General features: G+C 34.5%; 2 protein-coding genes across 2 annotated transcripts in view; one reads left to right on the top strand and one right to left on the bottom strand.

The window, feature by feature from the left end:
• The window catches only part of LOC122303250 (tripeptidyl-peptidase 2-like), a 43,446-nt gene extending 34,953 nt beyond the window's left edge, over positions 1-8,493 (top strand). Inside the window, 4 exon segments of the mRNA XM_043114927.1 lie at positions 5,772-5,870; positions 5,964-6,056; positions 7,374-7,583; positions 8,140-8,493. Coding sequence (XP_042970861.1) covers positions 5,772-5,870; positions 5,964-6,056; positions 7,374-7,583; positions 8,140-8,298 — 561 coding nt within the window. The 3' untranslated portion in view covers positions 8,299-8,493.
• Positions 8,494-10,240: 1,747 nt separating this feature from the next.
• LOC122303984 (cytokinin hydroxylase-like) lies at positions 10,241-14,122 on the bottom strand. The gene is made up of 4 exons (XM_043115987.1): positions 13,745-14,122; positions 13,160-13,389; positions 12,048-12,665; positions 10,241-11,015 (listed from the first exon to the last, which is right to left on the bottom strand). The coding sequence occupies exons 1-4, from the start codon at positions 14,019-14,021 to the stop codon at positions 10,590-10,592; spliced, it is 1,551 nt and encodes a 516-aa protein (XP_042971921.1). The 5' UTR covers positions 14,022-14,122; the 3' UTR covers positions 10,241-10,589.
• Positions 14,123-24,987: the final 10,865 nt, after the last annotated feature.

The raw sequence follows: 24,987 nt of genomic DNA, 5'->3' as shown, positions 1-24,987 counted from the left end.
TGTTTTGACAATAATGGATCCCATGGTGGAAGATGCCCTATACCACTTGTAGAACCATTTGGTCTCATGTTTTCCATCACCATCATTCATGATTCTAGATGTCGGAGGGGGTTCATGATCTTGGGTACTCGTGGTGGAACCAAATGTAGCATTATACTCTGCATACAAATCTGCTAATAGTTGTCTCACATTCGAGACTAACTCCTCAGCACGAAACTCATCATGAACTTTCTTTAGGTGGAAAGTAAGAAGCCCTAATTTGCTTCATGGATCAATTACAACTGCAATTAACATGAACAAGTTCATCTTGTCAAATGACCCCTAATACATATCATATTTTGTTCTCATGTTTGTGGTCATGCTCCTCAAACAACTATTAATACTCTCTCTTAGCATAATCAACTCATTTTGGAGATCACAAATCTCCAGAAAACTGGTGTTGACTATCACATATAAAGATCCAGAAAATCTGTTAGTGGCATCATAAAACATTTTTAAAAACTTAGCAAATATCCGCACTATCTCCCACTCCCTAGCTTTAGGAGGCCCCATGGGCACATCAAAGTAAGAGAGTAAATTATAATCCTCACTCTCAATCTACTTGAAAGCCTTCTTAAATTTCTTAGTCGCCTCCAACACCATATAGGTTGAGTTCTATTGTGTCTGTACATCAAGATACAACATTTTCTTACAATTAATTTTTTCTTTTTCTGCATATCTTTTAAACTTGTCTAATCTTGCGGGAGATGAACACACATATCTAATTGCATTTCTAACTATTGTAATGGCAATATTGCACTCCTTCAAACTCTCATTCACAATAAGATTCAATATATGAGCACAAGATCTCATGTGCATATACTTATTTCCTAACACATTCCTTATCAAAAACAATTGCAGTATCATTTGAACTTACATTATCAATAGTTACAGTAAATATTCTATCAATATCCCAATCAAGCAAGCACGACTCAACATATCCCCTAATAGTATTCCCTCGATGATTAGGGATTAAACAAAAATTATGATTTTTTTTCTACAATTTCCAATCCTTATCAATGAAGTGTGCAGTTAGACACATATAATTCAAATTCTGTACCAATGTCCATGTATCGGTCGTCAACGAAATTCTCATGCCACCATCTTTACACTTTTTTAAGTTTTCACTTTTTTAATTCATACAATTTCATACAATCTCTTACAATTGTGACACGGCATGGCTCTTTAAATTGAGGTTCAAGAGACCAACACACTTACCTAAATCCTTGTCCTTCAACAACTCTAAATGATATCTCATCAATAATTACCATTTCTGCAATCGCCACCCTCACAGCCTCTTCACTATATTTGTGGGTTACAGGACTCCTTAATGTACTACCGTCACTCTCTCTAACCCCCTCAGGTGTTACCTCACCTGTCAATATTTTTTGGTACCTACCTAAAAGCCCACGTTTATGAGGATTTTTAGGATATGAAGGAAAATGATTTTGCATTGTTGAAGTTTCGTTCCTCTGAGTGGCAAGCGTATGTCTTGCCATGATAATTACATTTAACCTGCGGATCATCTATAGGACAATCCTCCACCTTTGTAAAATGGTCCCATCAAATTGATGGATCATTCCCTTTTCGTGTCTTAGATAATGGACAAGTACTACTGGTAGGGGCACTAGGAGGTTTTGATGTCTGGCTCTCCCTCAAATCATCTCCAAAGTTAATGGTTGGTTCATTTGAATCAACATCAATTAGAGTCAATGAATAATCCATCTAATTTATAAAACAAAATATAAATATTATATGTACATTATACATAGTGCATAACACAAATTATAATTACATAACAACTAGTTTGCAACATGGCAAAACATCACAAGTCCAAGACTCTAATCTAGATTTTAGTTCACTCATCTTCTCTCAATTTATATTAAACTATTTTTATTTTTTATGACACAATTAGAATATCATAAATTAACAATAATAATTTTTTTCATGCAAAATGAATATTAAATCGAACATATTAAGAACACTCATAGTGTGGATTCAGGAATTGCTCTTGGATTACTGTTCACAATCACAAGAATTCGCTCATAAAATTTTACAATGTTTGTACATACACAAATAAATATTTAAACATTAAGATGATCAAGTAATTTGAAAATTAGCATCTCAAATAAATTTTTTCGTGTTTGTACCCAAGAATTTGCTACTCAGTCACAGTGACTCAATGAGGCATTGGCCGTGCCTTGAAAGCCATGGGGGTTCTTCGGCGGTTGGGATTGAATGGGAGGTTGAGAGAGTTTACCCTAAAAACTGTGGGGGTTTGTCGGGAGGTTGAGATGAGAACACTAAAGTCTAAACAGTGAGTGAGAATCCTAACCTAGAAGTGAGATGAGATTCTGAGAAGTGAGAATCAAGATCACTGAGATGAGATTTCGTTGAGGCATTGAGGATTTCGTTCAAGTGATAGAAGGATTGAAGGAGTTTGGCGGAAGAAGAAAGTGGGCGGCCGGGGGAAGGGGGGGGGGGGGGATGTGATCCTTAACCCTAACCCAGAAACGACACAGTTTTGTCTCAACCAAATGGCGTTGTTTCCTTTATTTTTTTTTGTCATACGGTTTAATATAAAACGATGCCATTTAAAATGAAACTCCATTGTTTTGTATCAGAAATATTAAAAAAATATATATAATATATTATATCGGCCGATTCAGCGGTTTGAACCTGGTTCGAATTGGGACCGAGTCGGCCGATGTCGGTTTAACCTATTTTATGCCGCCGGCCGATCGGTTCTCCGCTGGTTTCAACTAGTTTCTGAATCCGGCAGTCGGTCTCTGTCGGCGATGGTTGGTCCGTTTGGTTCCTTTTTACCCCTAGTTTTTTTTTTGTTGGGGGGGGGGGGGGGGGGGGAGTTGGTGTACTGAGAGGTGAGTGGGGCTTATGGAGTGGGAGTGGGAGTTTGGAAGCACATTAGATAAGGGTGGGGGGTTTTTATTCGCCATACCAAACTAATCTTGGGAGTGGGCTCTAGAATAAAATTTTAGAGTGACATATGGTGTGGAAATAATGCCCTGAAGGACTCGATTCTTTCAGTTTTCTGGGTTGCATGTGATCAAGAAGCTTTAGTGACGGATCTCATGTTGTTATTGGGAGATCAAGTCCAATGGTACATCACTTTCAATAGGGTAGCACAAGATTGGGAAGTGGGCAGCTTTGAGGACTTTTTTAGCAAATTGTATTTTGAGAAACCGAGTAGATAACGAGTTGACACGTTGTGGTGGGTACCTTTAGGTAAGGGTACATTCTCTGTTCAATCCTTCTACAAGTCTCTCACACACTCGCTGAATAATTAGTTTCCAGGGCAAAGGATTTGGCAGAATAAGGCGCCTCCCAAAGTGGCATTAGTTACTTGGACAACTTTCCTTGGTAAGATTTTGACAGCATATAACCTGAGGAAGCGCAATGTGATTATACTAGATTGGTGCTGCATGTGTAAGATATCTAACAAGACTTTGGATCATCTCTTACTACATTGTGAGATTGCTAGAGCACTGTGGAATGAAGTGTTTGGCCGAGTAGAGTTAGCTTGGGTAATGCCCGCCACAATGGTTGAGTTTTTGGCCAGCTGGACACATTCAGGAGGTATTCCACAAATCAAAGTCGTGTAGTAGATGGTAGCTATTTGTATTATGTGGTGTCTGTGGCAAGAGCGTAACGACCGAACCTTTGAAGATAAGGAGTGTTCACTAGGGGAACTTAGATCTTTATTTTTTTGAACTTTATTCTCATGGGCCATAGCTGTAGACTTTAATGGCCTTGATTTCATAACTTTCTTGTTTCTATTGCTACGACCTAGATAGGTTTTTATCTCATTTATATCATCTTGTGTACTTGGGTTATGCCTATCATCATTAATACAATGTTTACTTATTAAAAAAAAAAAAAAAATCTCATGGGCTTTTTGCAGCAGCCTTCACAGATTCAGAGGCAAAGTTGTTTAGAAATCTTGGAACGTAAGTAAGCCACTCCAACACCTAGGGTTGAGTACCAACTCTGATTTAGTTGCTTGCAATGTGGTTCCTGCATTTTCTTCTTGACCACTACCACAGAAATGAAAAATGATTGAATTTAGTGGGGAAGGGGGAGAGTGGAGAGAGGGTGGTGGAAGCAACTGTTTTAGATCACCTATTTCTTATAGCATTGGAGATACAGGAAATAGCAGCATCTTGACTCCTCTTGTGCTGCTATCCAAACCGAGCTTTGTCCAAATTCATTATTTGTGATTTCTAAATATTCTTATAAATTTTAATATGGCACTGTTTTTTTAATTATTTTATTTATTGGTTTTCCTTAAGAATGTAATGAATTAATCGTAAATCTTCCAGGCGTTCTCTGTTTCTGGACTTAAGGTGAATTTATTGAAATTTGAAATGGTTCCTGTCAGTTTGGTTAATAATTTAAGGGAATTGGCTGATATTCTGGGTTGCAAGGTGCGGATTGGGGGTTAGAAAACTGAGAATTTTCAATGAGGCACTTTCAAAGAAACGGTTGTGGCTGTATTATTGGGAAGAGGATGCTCTGTGGAGGAATGCTATTGATGTCAAATATGGGAGTATTTCGGGATGTTGGTGCTCAAATGAAGTAAGAGGGGTGTATGGTGTGGGTGTTTGGAAATTTATCCGTAAGAGGGGTGTATGGTGTGGGTGTCTGGAAATTTATCTGGAATGGTTGGGAAATTTTTTTCAGAAATTTCACATTTGAGGTGGGAAGGGGAACACGAATAAGATTTTGGCAAGATATATGGTGTGGCGATGTTGCTTTAAAGAATGCTTTCCCTTCTCTATATAGGATTGCATTGGATAAGTGTGCCTCTGTGGCTGATTACATGGACACATCTACTAGTTTTCTTCAGTGGTCTGTAAGGTTTATTAGAGCTGTCCAGGATTGGGAGGTGGGGGACATTACCGAGTTTTATAGTGTTATATGCACTGAATTTAAAGGCTGGAGAGGAGGATAGGTTGCTTTGGATTCACTTGGGAATTAAGAACTTTTCGGTCAGATCCTTTTATAAGGTAATGTCTTCCCATTCTTCTATTGATTTCCCTTGGAGGAGCATTTGGAGAAGCAAAGTACCTATCAAGGTTGCTTTCTTTGTTTGGCTGGCCTCCCATGGGAAAATTCCGACTATCGACAAGCTGAGAAAGCGCGGCATCATTATAATGGATTGGTATTTTATGTGTAGAAGAAATGGAGAATCAGTGGACCACCTTTTCTTCATTTTGGCTGGCCTCCCTAGGTATCACTTGAGTAATGCCTAGGAGGGTGGTAGATTTATCTTCATGTTGGAGGGGAATTTGGGGCAATCGTCAAATCGCAGCTGCTTGGAAGACGGTGCCATTATGCCTAATGTGGTGTACTTGGAATGAGAGGAATGGTCACAGTTTTGATAATAGGGAACGTTCGATGGGAGGGTTTAGAGATTTTTTCTTCCATACTTTGTTATCTTGGGCTTCTGCTATTATATTGAATGGGACTAGCTTTATGACATTTATGCTGCTTTTCACAGCAATTAGTTTGTAATTAGGTTTTTCTCTTGTATACTTCTTGTGTACTTGGGCTTTGCCTATATGTGGATTAATAAATTCTTCTTACTTATAAAAAGAAAATTCCAAAAAACAAAAATCAAAGCGTTCTTCCAAAGTGTCTACATTCCTAAATGATACTGCTCATATTATGAAATGTAGCTTTATTTCCGCTTACTAAGTGCCACTTTGCAGGTTATTGATGCTGCAAATGACGTGATTGATAGTGTTGACGAAGATGAGTTGGCAAAATATTTCTCACTCCGAAGTGACCCTGAAGATGAGGAGGCAGAGGTGCCTGTTTTACATCAATGCTTACCCTATGCCACTCTCTCATACGTTTGCTTTTCTGGTCTGAGGCAATTAATATTTTCTTCTTTAATCCAGAAAATCAAGAAGAAGATGGAGATGAGCCGTGATCAATTAGCAGAGGCACTGTACCAAAAAGGATTGGCTCTGGTGGATATTGAATCCCTAGAGGTAGGAGTGTTATGTTTCAATTAATATTTTATGTTTTGATCAATTATGAAGAATAACATGTGCATATGCTAATGTAAATTTCTGTGAAACTTGATTTTGTCTTGGAAAAAGTTTGACAAATAAAGAAATTAAGGAAAAGGGAGAGAGAAGACTTTTTTTTTTTTTTTTTTTCATTTACGAGTAAGAAAATTTTTTAGTAATAGAATCTAGGCAAACCCCAAGTACACAGAAAGTATATAAGAGAGACACCTAGTTAGGAAGGAGGTGGAATAGAAGCAAGAAAATCACAAAAGTTAAGCCCATTGAAATCTATTACAGTGGTCCAAAGAAATAGTGCCTTGAAAAAGAAACTTCTGAGATCCACTACGGACGGAGCACTCAATGTCTTCAAAGTTTTGGCCATTTCTTTCCCTCCAAATGCACCACATGAGGCAAATATGGATCATCTTCCAAATAGCTGCGATTTGTGGAACTCCATAAAGACTTCTCCAACTATCAAGTTGATTACCTTCCAGGGCATAACCCATGCTAGGTCTATCCTGCTGAGATTATTAGGAAAAACATAGACCGAGCCACAAGCCTAGTGACTGAGCAGCATGGTAACCCATGCTAGCCCCATTCTGATTATAGGAAATATCTATTGTTTGATTTATGTCTCTTTTTCAACCCAATGTGTGTGATTTTAAGGTAATAGTTGATACTGACTTGTTCCTTTATAAAAGCAAGTGACTATTGAGAAGGCAGAAACAATGTCACGTTTTGTGAGCAGTGATTACCATTTACCGTGGCTTATTGTCTCAAGTTCCAGATTGAGAAGGGAAACATGCGTCTTTTCCAGGGAGCTATGATTACCATACTTTGTGGCTTTTTCTCTGAATTTTTCTTTTTACGTTTCTAGCTAGGGGTGCATTATATTTAGTTTTATTAGAAGCCACTGGCATGCACAGTAGGCACAGCTTCTCATACATGATCTCTTCCACCATAGATGAATGGCTAATGGCATAACTCTCTAGTTGCTCCCGCATGGAAGTTTTGGTGATTTAGCGGAACTCATCCATCTCACTGTTAAAGTCAATTTCCCTTTTTAGTTTTAGATTCTAATTTTAATTGGAGTTTTTGCAACTTTATTCCGAAAATCAAGCAAATACAAATTTTTTAACACCAAAAAAAGAGTGAGCAAGTTGCTGATGAGCTCTAAAGCCCAAATAGTATTATATTTCTTTGCCCATGAGAACGGAGTGGAGGGCAGGGTCCTCGATTCAAGGCCTACTGGGTGTATAATCCTCATCATCATCATCATTGTTATAACTATTTCAGGGTGAGAATGTGTCAGATTTGGTTTCATCTGATGCAAAAGATGTGGACAAGACTCGCGATCCACCTCAATCAGACTCTGGTATTCCACCAGATGTGTTTGAAGAGAACTTCAAAGAATTGAAGAAATGGGTTGATGCGAAGTCTTCTAAGTATGGCACCCTCCTAGTGCTACATGAGAGACGCAGTGGAAGGCTTGGAACAGCATTGAAGGTATTTTTCTTCCCCATTACTGTCAATTATTTTCTGTTAGAACCATGAGACACATTTTTCAACTTCTCGTGGTTTTAATGTCTATATTTTTACCTAAAAAAATGTTTATTGTAAGACAATGATGAGGAGTCCTAGCAAACTTTCTGTCACAGGTTGGTGGCTTCCATGGACATGTGAAGAGTACCTAATTATATTGTTAAACTAGTGCTGTGTATTCCAATTCGTTTATAACTTACTTCCATGAATGAGTTATTTAACTTTTGGATCTCGTATCTTCGAACTTCGTAACGAGCATAAAAAAAGTATATTATATTTTACATGCTTCGATCAAAATGATGTTAGGTTCATATGATTGACAACTTAAAAGTTTTCAGATTGGTATTACTTTAAGCAATACTGATGCTATAAGACACGCCCAACAATGCAGTTGATATTCAATCTATAACATTGCATTTCCTTTACTGGACATGGCGTTATGACAGGAAAAAACTTTATATTTGAAGAATTTCTTGAATGAATCCGTCATATGTCTTAACTTAAAATTTTACTGGATCAGGTATTGAATGACATAATTCAAGAAGCCGGGGATCCTCCAAAGAAGAAGCTCTATGAACTAAAGCTCTCTTTACTTGATGAGATTGGATGGAGTCATTTGGCAGCATATGAAAGGCAATGGATGTATGTGCGCTTTCCGGCCAGCTTGCCACTTTTTTAAGGTTGTTCCATTCCAGATCATGGTCTATCGGATTGGAAAAGTAGGGGAGACCAATTCAAGTGATTTGATTTCTGTATGCATGCTAGTCTTACAGAATAAAATGACCAGTTTCTGTACTGTTTCGATATCAAAATGATAACTTCATTTACGAATAAAATAGAAGGGGGAGTGTGGTACTCCTTCAGTTTAAGACCAGCCCTCCAAATCTGACCCGTAATTCGATCCAAAAGGTTTTTTTTTTTTTTTTAAAGACTACTCTTTCTGACATAAAAAATGGTGCCTCGAACAAAAAAGAAATCATTTTAATTTACTTAAGACTACTAGATCTTGTCAAGAAAATGATTACTAAATCAGACAAAGAAAAAAACATGTATTGATCAGTTTTAGTGTTCCTTTAATTTTCTAAGACCAACCGGCCTCCAATACTGAACAAAAATCTAATTGATTCTTCCGTGTATTGATCGAGTCTCAGGCGTTTAACAAGTCGCGAGACTACATGCATACGGTGGGTAAGACTGAAAAAGACGCTGCAAATTCTAAATTCTACACTGGACCGTCAAATACGCATGCATCCGATCGATCGATGTTGATCATCTCTTTCACCCCCAACGAAACTCACTCACCCCACTATAAACAGTCACTGTAGTGCTATTTTGCCCGTACGTTGGAAGACTTTCGATCGCACGAGTTCCTCGGTTCATTTGTTGGATTATAACAAATCTTTTCCTTTTCAAGGAACATGAGCCAGGTCGTTATTTTATTAGATCAACTGCTTTTTTATTTTATTTTCGTATATGGAATTGACCCTTTTGATTCTTTTGTATTTCTGATCTTAATTTTTTTTAAAGAAAAAGGTTCATATGATAATCACCCAATCCAATTGATCCTCCATTTGGAATAAAAAGCAGTGGCAGAGAATTATATTGATATCAACGGAAAACTAGTAAAGTTGCTTTAAGGTGCTAAAGTGCATGCGAGTAATTACCTAGCCATATCGTCTAGGTTCAAAAAAGAAAAACAAAAAGGAAAAGAAAAGGAAATTATAGCCTTGACTAGTGACCGAGTAGATATACTCGGTCTGAATGTTGCAGCCAGCTCATCGTTGCTAGTTTCAAACGACTTTTTGAATTAAAAATGATAGTTGAGGTGCGCAAGGTTTGATATTTTAGTTGAAAAAAATAATAATAAAAAAAAAAAGTTAGAATGCATACGATGAAATCATCTTTTTATGCTTCAATTTTTTTTAAAAAAATAATATGTAAAATTTATACATCTTAAAATTATGAAAAATAATACTTATAATCATGAATATGTAAACGCTATATAATTATTTTTAAAAAATAAATAAATATAAAATTTATATAAAAAAATTAACTTTTTAATAATAAATCTTATTTTTTTTAGATTATGCTCTAAAACTATAATTATAGATAGCGTCACTCTGGAAAAGTAGTGATATAGTTATCACGTGACGTTGTGGGGTTGGATAAGTCTCAATCCAGTGCCTCGTTGAGTCTTAAACGGGGATTTGTAAACGCTGACCCACGACACGGGAATCTTCGCGTTTTCCCTAAAAAAATGAGTCTAGTAAAAAAGTAGGACACTCCAGCTCGATCAATGGCATACAAGAGACGGGAAGTCGGTAGACAAGAAGTACTTCACCCACTTTATTTGTGTACGTACGTACAGTTAAGATTAATTAATATATCCGATACTGCTTAAACTTTTTCTAATTAATATCCATGCTTAATGTTGATGATCAAGCTCAAAAGCATCTGAAAACAATACTAGTATTAGTACCAAATTTCTTTTGGTTGGGCTAGGATGTCTTGGGTTTAATTAGTTTAGAATAAGTGGTGACCTCAACAACGTACGTACGTACGTGGCTTTGTTACCAGCTAGAAGGTCTCATCTATAGATGATAGATCCCTCATTTAACGTTCTCTGCATGCATGGTAAGTCATGTAGACCTTCAGGATATATTATAAGGAGCTCATGATCACCCAAATTGGAAGATATTAGATCGCACAGATAGTTCTTAAGTACATGACATACGTGTAAGCGGACGATTTTGGGCCATTGGAGACTAGCCAGAATGATAGTGATGAAGGACTAAAGGCATCCATGTCGGGACTTTATTTCATTTCACATAATGAAGTTTACATTAAATTTAACAAAAAAAAAAAAAAAAAAAAAAATTAATAATAAAAGAAATACAGTAAACCTTCCCGGTTTAAATTCTACAGGTACAATGAAATTGGTGAGTCGAACTAATTTCTAGCTAGCTGGGTTTAAAGGGGTTTTATTATGAGAGGCAACCCATACCGAGGCCTTAGGGATAGCAAAATAGAAGGAGAATGAGTATAGTTTGGAGAAATTGTAAAGGAAAACCTAGAGAGAATCAGGGTGAGGACAATCTTATACTCCAAAAATGTTAAGTTCCTGCCAACACACATTCTTCCTCCAAACCCAAAAGGCATATATCCCATCTTGTGCTTGCATCCCCCATAAATGTCATTCTCGAACCTCTCTGGCTTGAACTCATTCACATCCTCCCCCCATAGAGCCGGGTCGTGGTGCATCGCCACTACGTCTATCCACATGTTGGTTCCTTTAGGAATTGTCTGCTCATTCACTCGAATATCTGCTCTTGCTTGCCTTTGAACGTTTGGCGCTGTTGGGTACAGTCGAAGGACCTCATTCATCACCCATCCCATCTGCATGATATTCACGCTTTCATCTGTTAGATTTTATTCTCAAACAAACAAATAGAAAAAATAACAGAGAATTCATTTGGCCGGTCATGTCATGTGGTGAAGATAGAGACAGCAGTTGGACGGTGATCAAACTGTCGCGGGTGTTGCCAGATGTCACGGCAGGGGTGTTTGGAGTAGGCTAGTGCTACTCTGATATGTAATAAATACATGCGATACCGACACAATGACGCAATTTCCAGCTTCTAGAGCAGCCCTGATCAGCTCGTGACATTATAATCATGTGCGACCGACTCACGCGCTTTAACGCGTGGGCTAGCACTCTTTGGTGACCGTTGACCTATGAAAGACCTATTTGGTGGAATAAGGTCGGTTAATTGACACCAGCTAGCTAGTGCGTCACCGAGTAAGGCCAAAATTCTAGGAGAGGTAGTGGTATACATAAAATATAAAAATCAATTTATAAAATGATGTAATTTTACATTATTTATTAGATTAATTTTATGATAAACTTAATTTTAAAATCTAATAAGTTAAATTATTTTATGAATTTATGTTTAATTAATTAATTATTTCATGATTAAAATATTTTTTAAAATTTAACAGACAAAGAAAGAAGTTGTTGTAGGTCATTCCTTTAATCAAATATATTGTGTTATAGTTCGATTCGCATAGGATCTAAACTATTCTTGACATTATCCGAACAAACGTCCCAACACCCGATATGCAGAGTTAAAGACAATTTTTAATATAATGACTAGGGTCGATCGAGTCATCTGACTTATTTAATTAAATGGACTAAATTAAGATTAACGAGTACTCGGTAACAAGAATTGTCAACCTAAGACTACATGCCTCTATATATATGTTCTGACGTTGATCTTGATCCTTTAGTCGTTATTATAAAAGACTGATCAATATCTATGTTTCTTCCATTAATTAAATTAAGTTCACACACACACATATATATATAATCAGGTACGTACAGGGCAACCAACATATATAGAAATAATATTGCAAGAGAATGCGTCTTACCTTCCTTAGTCCACCAAGCTTATTGACATCAATTAGTTCTTCATGATCTTGAAGGACTTCTCTAATCTCATCTCTCAACTGGTTCTGCCATTTTGGATGCGTCGCCAAAAGTAGCAATGTCCAAGTGATTGCCAATGCTGTCGTCTCATGGCCCCCGAAGAAGAAAGTCTTGCACTCGTCGACGAGTTCTTCTGGTGTTAAGGTCCTCCCCAACCTGCCGTCTACATGAGTATTTCCCCGAAGCAATAACCCTAGCAAGTCCTGTGGAGGTTGCCCTTTGATCGATTTTTTTCGATCATCTATGATTGATAAAAACAGTTGATCAATTTCTTTTCCAAGCATTTTGGCCTCTCGGGTTTGCTTAGGGCAAAATAATTTGTTAAAAGGGACCCCTACGAAGCGGTTAGACTGGAATAGAGTCATTTGTAGAGTTTTTAATTTCTTCAACACGTTCTGACCACTTTGATAACTTATTCCGAAGCTTGTCTTAGCAATGATTTCTCCAGCCGTTGTCGTGACTTCGCTCTCAACATCAATCTCCGGTCTGCTGGAATTGATGAGCGTATCCCACTTATCGAGCATTTTAGTGGTGGATTCCACCATTAATGTTGCCATAACCTAGACAATTAATTAGTGGAAAATTTAAAACGATTGAAAAGATCAAGCTTTTGGAGAAGCTTTAAAAGTGGCAACAAAGGAAGAAAGTATATATAGGCTTGACTTAAATAATATAAAAACAATAATGAAAGATAATACATATTACAACTATCTTAATTAATAGTACTTGGGACAGAGATCAAGGATTCTAACCCATGATAATAAAACTTGTTTTGCAAACTATTGTTTCTGTTTTTCTTGGTCAAACCGTTATAAATTGAAATTTGAGATTCTTAGAAAATCAGTAATTGTATCTTTTTCCATATTGTGCAAATGTGATGTACCAACAACTTCGATCGATCATCCCCGATTGTCAAAAAGTCGAGGTTCCTGATCATGTACTTTTCTTTGTTGTAATTTCAACCAATTTTGCTAGTCTATATTGATGCATGACAGCATGACGTCTCAGAGAGAGAGAGAGAGAGAGAGAGAGAGAGAGAGGAGAGATCAGAGACCTTCAAGTTGGTTGGGTGGAATGCAGGAGTGATGACATGCCGATGGCGAACCCAGTTATCTCCTTCAACCATAACCAAACCATTGCCAAACATGGGGTCTCTATCATTTCTGAACACAGAGGGCTTGCCCCAACTCTTTGCGACGACCTCTGCTGACATCATTTTGAGGAACTCAGGCTCTGCTATATATAAAAATGGCTCAGTGCCCAGCCAATAGACGAACACTTTTCCTGCACAAGGAAACACATATATCAACAATTAAAGCTCTAGCTCTATCATCCAATTTGTACGTAAATCATGATATGCATGATCTTTCACTGGCTATGCGCACCAATACCTATGCCTATCTACTAGTATGATAGTATCGTCAAAGTAAACCTGTTGCAGTGCAGCTGATGAATTCTATTAGTAGCTAGCACCATATATCTATCATATATCCGTGTCGAAACCGAAAAGACGTATTATTGCTGAATAAATTATGAAAAGATCTTTCGATCCGAAATTGACAGCGTATATAGTTTCTTTTATCATTCTCATAAGAGTTCAAAGAATTTACAAAATCTAGCTAGCTAGCTAGAAGCTCACCATGAGACTTTTGCCATCGTGCAAAGTAAGGAAAAACAGCTGAGTGTATATCATGGGCGGATTTGGAGGGCCCCGAGCCTCCGTTCTTCTTAGTCATCTCGGTAATATTACCCAATGGGAAACTTGGAGTTGGACCTCCAAACCCGTTTCTCCGAAGCTTCTGATACACCTGAGTTGGTGAAATCCAGCAAGAGAACAATATCCTCCAGGTGAGGAAGAGAAAAAAGACAACCATGGTTATGTTAAAAGCTCGAGAAAGCTCGAAAAAGTACTCCATCTCTCTCTCTCTCTCTGATCTCTCGATCGATCTCTTTCAATCTCTCTGAAAGCGCTTTCTTTATTTGCTTCTCTGATCTCAAAGCACTAGCTTATAATGGACTTGGTTATGTTGGTGGATATGAATAAGGATTTTATGGGTATTTATAGGACCGGAAGAGATTGAGGTTCAAGAATGTCGGAGTTTGACCCGTCGTAAAGTTAGCTGGTTTGAACATTTTCACAAAGACTATTTTATATGTTGCCTTTTTGTTTTTGTCTTGTCAAGCTTTATTTTAGTAAATTCCTGGCGCCATTTCCTACTTACTTCCTATTCCAATATCACACCGAACGAGAGTTCTCCTTCGGTGTGGAAGCCGTGCTAACGACTCCATGGCCTCAACCAATGAGTATTTTCGACGTTAGCTGCTTTGACTACCTTTTACCTTTTTGGCAACCGTACGTACATGCGAACCACGGTCGAGATTGATCAAGAAAATTGGTTAGGCCATGATCGTGATTCCTGTATTCAATTCATATACGTACATATATATATATTTGTGTAAAATACAGCATGATTAATCCATTGTAAATATTTTTAGTTCTATACAATATGTGTAGTGGTGATTAATGGAGTAGCTGATTGAATAACGTCCATGGCAGTGAAAAGAAAAATCTCAGAAAAAGTACAACACACATATACAATATAGTACATGAACAGTGAATTGTAACTATTTTGAGAAATACTTTAACTATAAAATGATTATATAAAATTAATTTTATAAATTGATATGATTTGATATGGTTTATCAAATTATAAAATTATTTTTATTATAAAATAAATCTAATAGATCAAATAAAATCAAATCGAGTTATGAATTTATTTTATGTAATTGTGTTATGCATGCTAACATTGTTCAACTATTTTCCTTCCAACAAGATTTTTTTGGCTGTCAATATCTTTCCTTTCAATTCCAAACTAATAGGAACGGGGTTAAAAAGATTAAAAAAAATTAAAAAAAAAAAAAAAAAAAACTTAGCTAGGAAACTTCGCTTTTCTAGCCATTTACGACGTTATCAACCATAATATATGTGCTTGCACAGTACTAGTGCGACAAACAACAACACTCATGGATCTACAGAAATAAATTAACTGCTTGAGCTAATTCGATCCCTTGGTTGCACCCTGTCTCTAGCATCTCAACATCGTCTTACTGGATCCGGCCTGCATCAAGCATGAACTCCACTTTGGTGCAACCATCTTGAAGAGCGTTTTAGAATAGGTGTTTTAATTTCATAGTCTAATTCAAAACCATGCATTCGGCAATATGCTTTTGTTGTATAGGAATTTTTTCACCCTCTAATTGTACGCGACTTGTTATTAATTAAAGAAATGATCATCGTATATATACATGATGATTCTCTTATATAATTAAATTCTTACGTACAGTAATTGTGACATCAACCATAAATGATACAAAGTCATATGTAAAAGGAGTTTAAAAAAGACATATATAGCTGTAACCTTTGATTTTATCCCGGTCATGTGCAGCTAATTGCACTTTGTGTCTTCACTAGCTACCTTTTGTTGCATCGTGTCAGAACCGACCTCAATTTCAAAAGGGAAAAGAAGAAAATAAGAAAATCTAAGAGTAAGCAGCTTACAATGGTAATGATCCTGCATGGAAATCAAGTTGGTAGAAAAATGCGGCAGTAAATCAACCTCCTTTTGTTCATATATTATATCATGTAAACATACTGACTGAATATTTTTGAATTTAGCCAAGTAGCGGAGAGAAAAAGGCTAGCTATATAGCTGTTGTTTGACTTTTGATCAGTCGATTACTATTTAGGTTTGATCAAACATCTTGATCTAGAGAAAATGCGCAGCTTAGAAATCTACTAATGCGCGCACGGTTTACGTGTATTTTGGATAGTGAGATGTAGAGATAAGATAGTTTTAGGTCAAAGTTGAAAGTTGAATATAATATTATTAGAATATTACTTTTTAACATTATTATTATTTTAAAATTTTAAAAAATTATAATAATAAAATCATGAGATGAAATGTATTTTTACTATACAAACGGAACTTAATCGGGCTGCTACGTTGTTTGAAGGTGGTGACGGAAGCATGTGACTGAGCAGTGCATTTAGTTTTTATTTTTTAAACGAAAACAACCAAATGCATGCTTCGATCACCAATATCTCAAACCGGGCATACAAGTATTTTCCTTTATTAATTAATGGTGCAGCTAGCCGCTATAATCTGTTTGCTTAGGCTCTAATTAATATTGTCGGTGGAGTTCTTCATAATTCGTACGTTTTACTGTTACACATTATAATACATGGTCATGTAATTAGATCAGTAGTTCTGATGCATTCCGTTACTGCGCGCCCTACGTACGTACGTGCAGTACTACTGAGTACTGTTCTGTGCATATATTCTTTGTGAAACTTTTTGATCATGTAATTATATTATTGAAATTAGTATTAACCCAAGAAAATTAAAGTAAAAAAGACTAGAAAAGAGAGAATATATGTTGCCTTAGGTTTGCGCTAGCTGTAGCAACCATAAAAACCAAAATTAAAAATGGGAAATAATATCTGAGCTGAGAAATTATTAACCATAATTAAATTGCAAAAATTATATCCATGCATGCATGTGATAGATCGAGGCTGGATCAATGATAAATAAATATTTTTAACTTATATATAAACTTGAAATCATGTTCATAATAATATATACTTTTCACATTAATCGTGTTGTTATTGAGTTTATTCCATCGTTTTAAGAATGGTCAATTATATTTCATGTTCAATTCCTGTTAGAAGCTGCCAAATTCATTAGAGTTTCTTGATTATTCTAATTTTAAGGTGCTTCTCACAATCCAATACTAGTTAGCGCCATGATGTCCCAAATCATAAATATTCTAATTAGAAACTAATATATATATATATAGATACTAAATTAATTATATATGAGCATGTACTTATAATTATTGTTTGCATGCATGCAGGTGATTTTTTAGGTATGTAGACAGCCGAATTAACTACGTATATACTGTGTGTCCGTTTTAATTTTGTTATTATATATTTAAGAGAAAAATAAAATTTTTTTTTTCGGGTACTGCATATATATATATATAGCACACTTACGTACGCGTCAGCCATGTTGAATGTGCATGCAACGGGGCTTTGTACGCTAGCTGAATTTTTCTGTGGTTTTGGATCCTCCCGTTGCTGGTTTTGGGTGGCATATGCAATGATGCATAGAGTCTCACATGAGTAATAGCGTGGAAGCAAGCACGTAGACTGCTTAGGTTTTGCTTACTATTTTCTCCATATGTATAATAGTAATTAGAGTACGACTAATTATAATGCCGATGGTTGTTGGCTGATAATTAATGCCTATATGTAATTGGTAGCTATATACATTTCTCTAAATATATTCCTATTTCCTAATTCCATTAATCTAAATTATATATATATATATATATATATATATTAATATCAAAGTATTTTTAGATATTAATGTTTTTCTTCGATCGATCCGGGAAGGTTCTGGTAATGGGCGTTCTGCAGGCTCGTTTCCGGTGGAATTAACGTTTATAGTGAGGCAAAATAATTAGGTACTTTGAATACAAAAAGATTTAAAGCAATTAACAATAATAAATTAATGAATTCATCTTTTTATTATATATATTTTTATATATATCTACCTGGCAACAGCTACCTAGCTAGCTACGTAGCTTATCTTTTCAGGAGCAAGCCAAGTTTGTCTTTTCCTTCATGAATTAGTATATAGAAAGTAATTAAACGTTTTTCATGTGATGACCTAAGAACGTACGTACATGACTCATCACTTAATTGTGTTTCGGTATAATTAATTATTAATTGGGGCGCTGGCTAGCTGGGGATACAGTACCTACGCACTGCAAAGCTAAGTACCCCGAATGTCGATCTTCCTGTGCTTGCTCTTCATAATTATTGATTTTTTTTAATGATTAAGTGAATATTTTTTTAATGATATTGTAAATTTTTTTTAATATTTAAGTGCATGTTAACAATATTAAAAAAATATATAAAAGAAACTGACGAGAGCTCTAACGATAGCTGTTACCCTTTATAAATATTACTTAAGGTGGAAAGCAAATTAAATGTGCATCTAATAACAACAATATTAAATCCTGAAAGCCTCCACACGATTAAATTGAGGGTCTAATTACTTTTCATTGGAGGTTAATGTTGATTTGTTTTAATGATTAAGTGAATATTTTTTAATAATGATGTGATTTTTTTTTAATATCTAAAAGTTTTAAAAACATATATAAAATAAACTAACGAGAACTTCAGGCGGTGGCTGTCACCCTTTATAAATAATTAAGGTGAAAAGCAAATTACACGTGTATTTTATAACAACAGTATTAAATCTTGAAAAGCCTCCACATGATTAAATTGAGGATCTAATTACTTTTCATTGGAGGTTAATGTTGATTTGTTTTAATGATTAAGTGAATATTTTTTTAATAATGATGTGATTTTTTTTTTTAAGATCTAAAAATTTTAAAAACATATATAAAATAAACTAGCGAGAACTTCAGGCGGTGGCTGCCACCCTTTATAAATAATTAAGGTGAAAAGCAAACTACACGTGTATCTTATAACAACAGTATTAAATCCTGAAAAGCCTCCACACGATTAAATTGAGGGTTTAATTACTTTTCATTATTTTTTACTACTATTTAATATTTTATCATTATTTTTTATTGTTATTCATAGAATATCTGAGATCATATCATTATTTAAATGCAAGCTAACTATTTTTTCTTTTCCCGGAAAATTGGAGATGTTTTTCAGGCTACTCGAATGCCTTCCTGTGCTTGCCTCTTCATATACGTAAGATGTAACTCTTTTATAAATGGAAAATGCTACTCTTCTAATTGGAGGTTAATGTTGATTTTTTTAATGATTAAGTGAATATTTTTTAATAATGCTGTGATTCTTTTTTTAATATCTAAAAGTGTTAAAATATATTAAAAACATATACAAAATAAACTAGCGAGAACTCCCTGCTGTGGCTGCCATCCTTTATAAATAATTAAGGTGAAAAGCAAATTACACGTGTATCTTATAACAAGTGTATTAAATCCTGAAAAGCCTCCACATGATTAAATTGAGGGTCTAATTACTTGTCAAGACAAGACCCTTTTTCTGTCCTTCTTTTTGTTTGTTTTCTCCTAAATTTTGAGAGATGTTTTTCGTAAAAACTAGGCTGAAAAAAACACGCATAGGATCAAGATTACTTAATTTCTATTTGAACTCTATGACTTAGTGTAAAAAAGAGATATAAACATGAGTGATACATTATTTAGTAAATATTTTATATTTTTTTTCATAAGAGCAACGTTAAATATAATTTTTTTTCATTTTATTTTTATTTTATTATAGAAAATGTGATATTTTTATCATTTTTGAATTATTCTTTATTTTAAAACAATCAAAAGTTGATAAGCAATACATCTTCATTGTAGAGTAATGAATTCATCTTTCTATCACTATTAATCCAAATTATATAATCATCATATTAGAAATTCAAGAAAACAAATAAGAGAAATGTGCGGAAAAATAAAAAGGCAAGAAGTTGGCCGGCTGGCCCTAAAGAGAATAGAGAGTCATAGGACTGGAAGGGTCATAAGACTGATCATTGCCAAAAGTTCGAAGATGTTTAATGGGTCAAAAATGTAGTGTGTGAATAAGCCGTAAGTATGATAAGCCGTAAGAATTTGAGATGTACATATATAGAGGCCGGAGTCATGGGTTATTCAGCAGAAAGTTAATCTTAAGTACTTCGGCGGCAAACCCAAAAAGTGATTCTTTGTCGTTATTCTCCAACATATGTGTCTGACGTATTGCCACGTCAACCTTCTGCAGCCTATTGAGTACGGATGTACCATATCGTTGCCTCGTGTTCTGCATTCATTTCCCCTGTCAACCGTCCGATAAGGTACTGCCACAGCGATCAACGACCTACTACAAATAGATAATTTAGCCGTCCTGCAGGTTTTTTGGACCCATATAAATTTTTTTAAAAAAGTTTTGGTAATGTTTTTACGTTGTCCGGTCATAACTTTGACACGAATTCTATATATGTGTTTAGGTTTTTATTTAGGTTCGGATTGATTATATAAAATTAAAAGTTTTATTTTATTTTATTTTAATTTATTATTATAATTTTTTTAAATTTTTATATAAAATATAATAAATAATTTAATTTTTTAAAATCTCAGTATAAAATTAATATTAAAAAAATTATATTATAATAATATTTTATTAATTTTTATTTAAAACATTTCATCTCATCTCATCTATATAATTAAACGGGACTTAATATTTTTTAAAATAAGTGTACAAAATTTACACATTTTAAAACTAATACAATATCATTTCGGCATTCTTCAGTGATCTTTGGATTTAATTTTTTTCGATAAATGTTGCACAAGACCTATACTCCTACGGCCGGTACGCGCGAGTAAGCAGATGAAAACATATACAGTACTTAAAATTCTCAAGATGCAATTCAAAATCTTTGTTGAATATTCTATTCTTATGTTTGGGGGAGATCGAGATGGGGCTATCATTTTGTTTGCTTGCAGTTTTAATTTGTTTTTGTTGTTATTTTTGTTTTCTGCCATTGTTAATTTAGCTTTGAACAATGATAGTTTCTTTGATTTCTATATATATGCACTCGATCGTTTCTACTGAGATTTTACCTAATTTTACTGCACATGTTTTAAACGTGAATCTCAAGTAGTATATATGTATTGCATGCGGAGCAACTTATAAAAGCAAAAGACGCGGGGAGTACTTTTCTCCTAAATTTAAGGCTTTTTCACTTATCACATTTTTTCGCACAAACTTATTATCACTATATGAAAGTAAAAGTAGAACTACTAGTCTATGGGAAGTTGGATTTGTTGTTACTTCATTTGGGGGCACCATACGACTTGTTCTTCACTCCCTAATTAACTTAGAAATCCTACACAAATTGTATGTATATATGTATGATTAAATCACTATATATATATATATATATATATGGCTCCAACATGAATGAGAACTCTTGTTTTATTTCTCCACATTTGCAGTTAAGGTACACCTACTATATAATATGGTTATCATGTTTAAATAAAAACGACCTTCATGAATAAAGAACTATAGGATCGAGTACTGTCGAGCAAGAAAAATCTTGAACATATATATTATCATCGAAGAATGCCTTTTATTTTGTGATAAAAGTACGCTAAATTAAGGTTATGTTTTTTACTTTATTGTCTCTTCGGCCATATTAAGACTATCTACCTTAATATTTTGAATGTATTATATTGTCGTACTAACAATTTCTGATTATATATATATCGGGTGAGAATGGAAAATGTCCTCTTTGAATTCTTCTTTACGACCGAGAGATTGATTGTTATTCCCTTGAAAATCGATAATTTGACGTTTCTACTTCGCTAGATAGCTATTTTCAACGTCACTAACAGTTGAGAAGACATATATATGTGCATTAATGGTAGTACTGTAATTAACCGTTTTCATTAATGAATTAATTACGTGAATAAATGGTCGGTTGGGACCCCAAAAAAATTAAAAAAAGAAAAATCTAATGTCAAGATTCAAATAATTGAGATCATAAAATTTGGTCCGCCTCCAAAAACAAAAAAAAGTGCATAGCATGGATACTGGGTAGGATATATTATATATAGAGATCATGCACGAAGAGTACTAGCTATGACTTGGTAGCTGCATGCAGATCATGCGATACGATCGAGTCAATGGCAGAGGAATAGTTTTTTGGTCATGTGCGATCGAGTACTAGTACTAATCCCGTCCCAAAGAAAACTGGAAATATTGGAAATGTTGCTCATGGATGACGCATGCATGCATGCAGCTCGCTTAGCTTTTGTGGAAAAGATCAAGACCACTTGCATTGGTACTGCTACGCGGTGTCGACTAGAATTTCTTTATTCGTGCTAATTAATTAATATTTATATGGTAAATGGGGCTTGAAGCAGTCGCCCCACCATTATCCACTCCATATCTTTATCCTATGCATGATTCAATCCGGCCATGATCACTACCAATATCTCTAAATCGGCATATATATGTCATGCACGTGTGTATATAAATATATAAACATATTATATATATATATATATAAAAGAATTAAGTAACAAATAATTAGATAATAATTAATATGACTTATATGAATTAGAGGCATATATATATATATACTGATTTCTTTTAGGGCACGAAATATAGCATGCAGTCGCTGATGAATAAGAAACCTAAAATATATATAAAAGCATATATATATATATATAGGAAGGTGCTAGCGGGCGGCCAGCACCTACTAGCTAGGCACACTACTAGCACAATTGTAATGGTTTATTTTTTTGCAAGTATTTTTTTAACAATCTTAATCGTTAAAAAAAAATAAAAAAAAAAAGATAAATATACTAATAATTACTTCATTGACTATTAAAATAAAAAAATAAAATTTAAATGCATAAGTGGTAACATTGAGCGGTAAGAGCTGATCTACTAGCATTTTCCATATATTTATATATATATTTATAAAGTCTGGTCGGAAAACAAATTAAGAACAAAAATATTGCCGGCCTCTCTTTCAGCGGTCGGTGAATAGTCTTGATCAGGTAGTAGTGCTATTTGTCACTATCTGCAGGGTTGACATCTTAAGCTGCTCTCTCTCTCTCTCTCTCTCCATGTGGTACGAATATCGAAAAATCAATTAGGAGCTACACGCATGCACACGCACAAACTCAAAAGACCAACTACTGACATGCCAGCGCGCAGGAATATTCGGCTTTCCGACAATATAATTTGAATTTTGTTACGTACAAATATAATTATGCACTAATTTATATATCAATATTGATTTATTCATACTTAAAATTTAAATTAACATTATTTTTAATAAAATCTACTTTTTAACTAATCACATCACATTAATACACAGATTAATATACCATTATACTTATAACTATAGTTTTCCATATAATTTTGGCAAGTAGCTAGGATATGGCCAGTTCATCAACTACAATTTCACGTGGGGCCTGTCACAGATCGTCCAATTAATGTACCCTTTCCGCAATCCAAAATCTCTGGCCGATGAAAGGATTTTTTTTTTTTTTTTTTTCGGAGTAGCTTGTATTAGGATTGGAATATGATTTTAGGAAAAATATAATTACAAATATAATTATACATTAATTTATATATTAATACGATATAATTGATTAAAACATAAATTTTATTAAAAATAGTGTTAATTTAAATTTTAAATATGAATAAATCAGTATTGGTACATAAATTAATACGCGACTGTGTTTGTATATAGTAAAACTCTTCATATTATAAGCATAAAGAAGTCCTTACATATAATGTCGGTCTAACATGCAGAATAAAATTCAAGCTTTGGATTTTAACAAAAAATTAAATATTTGTATCGATAGTTAAAACTATTATATATATATTTTCAAATTACTATGTATATATAATTAAAGAATATATATATATATATATATATATATATATATATATATTACTTTATAAATATTTAGATTCAGTACTCTTTGTGATAAAAATGTGTTAATTAAGAAGCTGAGAGACACAAGATGATCTGGCTAGCTAGGCAAAGTTGGTAAATGCGCGAAACATTTCAGCCAATCCATGAAGCGCGAGCGCTAGGCCGCCATGATCATCTGACCTGTGAATGATCAAGTGATTGTAGGTAAGTTACGTTGAATTAGAAAATGAGACGTGATTACAGCTAGATAGCTTGGACGAATTCTACTCATCCGTGGGAAAACATATATATTCGATCAGTCAGGTATTTGGAAGTCATCGGCCACAAATCTACGTTCTGGGTGTACTTTGACTGATAAAAAGGGGGAATTAGGATTATATATTTTTATCAGTTGGCTTAGTCGTTTACGTAGTGGTAATATTGTCTGCATGAGGTTTATTAATCTCCTTTATACATACATGATACCGACAATTATTTATATTTGACAGAAAACCACTAACTCCATCAAAACCAAAAGCGTACTGCACTAATTAATATAAATATATATATATATACACACACATATGAGTCCTTCCTCGTGATCACCAACAAAGATCGAAAAAGAGAAATCAAACATGCCCTCCTAGCCGGCTTTAATGTGCATGCAGTTGTCGCACCATGACTTGTAATATTTTTCAGGTATTAAATATTAATGGATCAGAGTCTTGGACCTGCAACCACCCCTTAATGACTGGTAGCTGGTCTTTTCAGAACTATTCAAATATTCACCATTTTATCGGTCAAACGTACACCCTGAACTAGAATTGTTGCCGTTGACTACCTATATATATACATATATATAGACGTAGGTATTATGCACTTTATTTAAATTTTTGTGTAGACTAATCACTTAAAATCTATATATATATATATTTATGATAGATTATTTACGATGAAAATAACTATTTGTTACGAATATAAATTCATTCTAATAAAAAATAATTCTTTTTGTAAAAAATAACTGAAGTATGTTTAAATAACTTGCTGGCTAAACGACGAAAGAATCATCATCATGTGGTGGCTTTTAGCTAGGTTTAAAAGCTAGCAAACAGTACTTCACGGTCGAAGAGAAATTAATTCGTAGTCAAATCAAAGTTGCAAAGCTGGTTTCTTACCATAGTATTTGCATTTGACAGGATGGTAGTTAGGGCAGTATATCTCGGCCCTAGTGCCCCTCCAGGCCCAGCCCATGCAGCTTCCTCTATGTTTTGATGGTTTGATTTTACGAGGGAGTAATCTAGCTACGTACAAATTAATTTAAAAAAAATAAAAATTTTGGTACTTTTTACAATAGGATCTACTGTTTTTAAAAAAAATACATAAATTTTATATATTTAAA

Source organism: Carya illinoinensis, chromosome 3, assembly GCF_018687715.1.
Source record: "Carya illinoinensis cultivar Pawnee chromosome 3, C.illinoinensisPawnee_v1, whole genome shotgun sequence".
Classification (NCBI taxonomy): Eukaryota; Viridiplantae; Streptophyta; class Magnoliopsida; order Fagales; family Juglandaceae; genus Carya; species Carya illinoinensis.
The sequence above is the reverse complement of the archived record's forward strand: the minus strand, read 5'-3'. Positions and strand labels throughout refer to the sequence as shown.